The 4,408-nt window shown below is 52.3% G+C and overlaps 1 protein-coding gene across 1 annotated transcript; it reads left to right on the top strand.

Moving 5' to 3' along the window:
* Positions 1 to 76: 76 nt before the first annotated feature.
* Positions 77 to 3,148, top strand: LOC104285129 (chromosome unknown open reading frame, human C19orf47). Its single transcript, XM_009883530.1, has 8 exons — positions 77 to 95; positions 392 to 479; positions 766 to 880; positions 993 to 1,074; positions 1,298 to 1,423; positions 1,703 to 1,849; positions 2,224 to 2,294; positions 2,687 to 3,148. Exons 1-8 carry the CDS (start codon positions 77 to 79, stop codon positions 3,146 to 3,148), a joined length of 1,110 nt encoding a protein of 369 aa, XP_009881832.1.
* Positions 3,149 to 4,408: the final 1,260 nt, after the last annotated feature.

The raw sequence follows: 4,408 nt of genomic DNA, 5'->3' as shown, positions 1-4,408 counted from the left end.
CCCCCCCGGCCTCTCCCCCCCCCACAGGCTGCTCCCAGTGCTGCTGCCTAGCCCTGTGCCCTCCGGCTCCTCCGCCATGGTATCTGTCACAATGGGTAAGAGACATTTCTCTGCTTGTGCCCACTCCACTGCCCCCCGCCACCACCCAAAATCGTCCTAAATTGCTCTAAAACCCCTCAGATAGTGTATTTTCATCCGGGAGACCATCCCCCCCCCCTCCCCGCTGCCATCCCAGAAACCGTTTATGTCCTGATCCCGTTAATGGCACAGCAACAGCTGGGAACGCCTGGAATGAGCCTCTCGGCTTGCGCCTACCAAAACCCAAGCGACTGTCCCCCCCCGCCATTTTCCATATCAACTTAGTTTCTCCTTTTCTGCAACTTTGTTTCAGCGACATCCGAATGGATTCAATTTTTCAAGGAAGCCGGGATCCCCCCGGGCCCCGCTGTCAACTATGCTGTCATGTTTGTGGATAACAGGTGAGGTCAGCGATGAGGCGGCACCTTTTGATCACATCATGGGAGGAAAATATCCCCTTGGTGAGGGGGAAGGAAGGAATTAACCGGTTATCCTGCTCCTTAATTAGTTATGTTAGTTATTATTCATCTGTGTTGAGCTGCTTTTTTATTATCAACGCTGTTTTTATGAGGGCAGTGGTGTCTGAATCCGGCTTGGAGATATCATGGTGCACCTCGCTCAAGGCTTAATTAATCACAGCTTGTAACAAGAAGAGAAATCATTAAGCCGAGTCTTTCCTCACTGCAGGATCCAGAAAAACATGTTGCTGGATCTGAACAAGGAGATCATGAATGAGCTGGGCATCACAGTGGTGGGAGACATCATTGCCATCCTCAAACATGCCAAAATTGTGTACAGGCAGGTACGGTAAAGCCTCATCGGCGCATTCAGTGGCAAAGTTTTGCTTCGAGGCTCCTCGTTCACCTCCAAAGGAGCCTGAGGGAAAAATCCTCTTCCCTGTTTTTTTCCTTCAGGAGATGTGCAAGGCGGCTACTGAATCGCTCTGCCCTGGAGCTCCCAGCGTTCAAGCCGAGCTGCGCCGCAACGCCAACAGTGGTGAGCGCGGGCAGGAGGTTTCTGTGAGATGAAATCCCCTCGCCTGATTCACGAGCTGCAATAATTAGCTTGACAATGAAGAGCTCAAACCATGGCTGCCTTCCCCACGACCCCGGGGGAGGACCGCTCTTTAATACAGCCAACAAGACGGATGCTTGTCGCACTCGCCGAAGCTCCTTGGGGTTTCAAACCTCTCCCTCACTGTGCTGCCCTCCCCTTCCAGCCGCCAGCCGGATGATCGCCAACAGCTTGAGCAGAGACTCGCCTCCTGCCACCCCTCTCCGACAACGGCCCCACACGTCCAAAATCTCCGTCACTGTCTCCAACAAACTAGCCGCCACGAAGGCAGGTAGGGAGGGTGATGGATCCCAGTGGAAACGCCACCAAACATTGCTTTTTCCCCTTTCTGTTTCCCATTAAACACACCCCCTGGTCAAATTTTAACCTGAATTTTACAGATTACCAGCATGACCAGTGTTAAGCTGAGAGAGGGAAGATTTCCATTAGAAATGGGATGGTCTCAGAGCTTACCCCAGCCCAGGGTTGTGCCCAAGCGCTCACAAAACCCTTCCACCCTCTGAGTCTTGTTGCAACAAGAGCTCGATTCACTCTTCCTTCATCCCGCCAGGTTTATGCGATGTGGTAGACGAAAATCCAACAATCCCAGTAAAACGCCGCCGGGTGACAGCAGAAATGGAAGGGAAATACATCATCAACATGCCCAAGGGCACCACGCCGAGGACAAAGAAAATCCTGGAGCAGCAAGCGGCCAAAGGTACCAGAAAGAGGGTTTTGATCTTCATTTTCTCTTGCAGAAGCCCAGTCTACTTCCCATTTAGCCCCTCATCACAAATCCCACGACGATATTCATATCCAGAGTGGTTTTGGGTAGAAGTTGTGTTATTCCAAGGATGAGTCAACTCGCCACAAGCCCTAAAGGTTGCATGTTTAGGCCTTAGGAAGAAGGGGACGGGTGGCTGTTGGCATGCTTTCATTGAGCAGATTTTATTTTGTTGCATGCCTCGGTGGTAGGGCATGGCTGAAACAACACCAGCCCTCAGGGCTGACCCAGCATAGCTTCATTTTCCAGGGAAACCTCCAAAAAAAAAAAAAAAAAAAGAGAAAAACTCCTTTCTTGAAAAACTGCAGGTTTGCAGAGGACTTCCGTCTTTGACCGCCTGGGAGCCGAGGCAAAAGCGGACACAACCGCAGGAGGGAAGGTGAGAGGACGCGGGTTTTTGGCTGCGGCTCCCTTTAGTCATCACTCTCGACGGCTGTGCCAAACCCCACCGAGATCCTGACATCGGGGTCCTTCTCCCCAAAGACTCTTGCGGGATTCACCACAGAGGGGCTGAAGGAACCTTGGAATAACTGGAAAACGGTGGCAAAACATAAGAGGGAATGGGTGATCTATAGACGTGTTTTATAGCCTAATCCTTAATTTAATTGCTGCAGGCAGCATTTTGCTTCATTACATGCCAAAATGCGTCAGCATCCATCTTGCCTCCGTCGTGGTGGCAGAATTCAGGGGGTGGAGGGGAAGGTGTGGGGTAAATCCAGCCTCTGAAATGGGGGCGTAGGTGCTGACGGGTTCCCCCTCCTTGTCTCCCAGCCCACGGGGGTCTTCAGCAGACTGGGTGATGCCTTGGGGACCGACGGGGACAAAACCACCGAGAGTGACGACGATTGTTCCGTCCTCCAGTACGCCGGCGTCCTAAAAAAACTCGCCAAAGCTCCACGGAAGGAAAGTGCCATGCTGGGAGGGACCCTTGAGGCAAAAGCCACCAGTTCGGAAGCCAAACCGGTCACCAGTTACAGGAACACCGCCAGTATCCGTAAACTGCAACCACCAGTGTCCAAAATGGGTGGTGTCGGTCTTGCGGCGGTGCCGGGCGAAGCCCAGGACAGCAACGTCACCAGCACGAAGGATAAAAACGAACCGGAATTTAGGGTGACAATCAAAAGGACCTGGGGGTGCGGGAAGGTCAGCAGCACCAGCGAGAGCCCCGGCGCGCAGATGGACAGCACGGGCACTGTCAGCGTCTTCAAACGACTGGGGAAGAAACCAGATTGATGCCACCGTGCTCCTTCCTGGGCATCCCGACAGTTTTCCGCTTGTCCCATCCCCTCCCGACCGTCACCTGCTGTCCCCCAACCCTGTTTATTCACACCCTCGAGAGCTTCATCCTGCCTTCCCCCTCAATATCCCAACAAACATTCGGGGAAATCCCAACAAAATTTTGGGAAACAACCCTAATCCCACGGGGAAATGGTGCTCATCCCACGGAGAGATGCTTAATCCCACAGGGAGACCCTAATCCCATGGGAAAGCCCCTTTCCCACGGATTTCCAACCAGTCCCTGGTGGCTGAGAGGCCAAATTGTTGCTCTCCATCTCCGACCAGCACCAAACCTTTTTTTCCCGCCTTTTCCCCTCCTCCGCAAGTTCTCACCTGCATTTAGGAATTCAGACCTGGAAAACTATACAGAAGAGGTTTTTTCACTATTTTTTTCTGGGTTTTTTTCTCTTCGGCGGGTTTTTCTTCCCCTTTATTTAGGAATTTGCACCAAAATAACTCCATAAATTATCATTATGGAGTGGCAGCTTGCTGTGGGGAAGTCTTATTTTTTCAGGATTTCAGAGCAGCTCTCAAAAAAAACCCACCAAAAACTTCAAAATACTCCTTGGGGGGGGCTCAAAAAAAACCCCAAATTGCCTTAAGCAACACCTTCAATCCACCGCTTGCTCAAGCTCATCCTGCCGCGAAACCTAAAATGGTCGCTGTGGGGTTTTACTGAAATTATTTATTTCTCCCCAAATTTATTTACAACGATGTCACCGCCTTCACGCCACCACTGCTGCAAAACCCGGAAAGACCTTTTTTCCCCAAAATAAAGACAACGGGGGCAGAGGGAGCCGCGTGGTGAGACAGGGCTGTACCGGTGAGTCTTTTTAGTAAGAAAAAACACTAATTTCTTATTTTACCTGATTTTGGGAGGGTTTCTTTGCGCTTTGCCCGTTGTTTGGCGTGTGAAAACGAGTGGACTTTTCCAAATTTTTGGCTTTCTACGGCGCCCACCCGCCCGCGGGCGGAGCTTTTTGCAATAAAGCGTGGAAACGGCTCTGTGGCGAATTTATACGACTCTATTTACATGTATGCAAATAAGGAGGAGGTGCGCTTGCACAACCTGCGGGCGGAAGGCGCATGCGCATTGGGAGTCGGGGCGGTCCACCCCCTCCGCGCATGCGCGGGGTGGGGGGGCGGTGGCAGCGCGGCGCCTGCGCAGTGCGGCTCCGGGGAAGCGAGCGGGGTCCTTCCCTCTCCGGTTCCCCC

This window comes from Charadrius vociferus, unplaced genomic scaffold, assembly GCF_000708025.1.
Source record: "Charadrius vociferus isolate BGI_N301 unplaced genomic scaffold, ASM70802v2 scaffold3304, whole genome shotgun sequence".
Lineage (NCBI taxonomy): Eukaryota > Metazoa > Chordata > Aves > Charadriiformes > Charadriidae > Charadrius > Charadrius vociferus.
The sequence above is the reverse complement of the archived record's forward strand: the minus strand, read 5'-3'. Positions and strand labels throughout refer to the sequence as shown.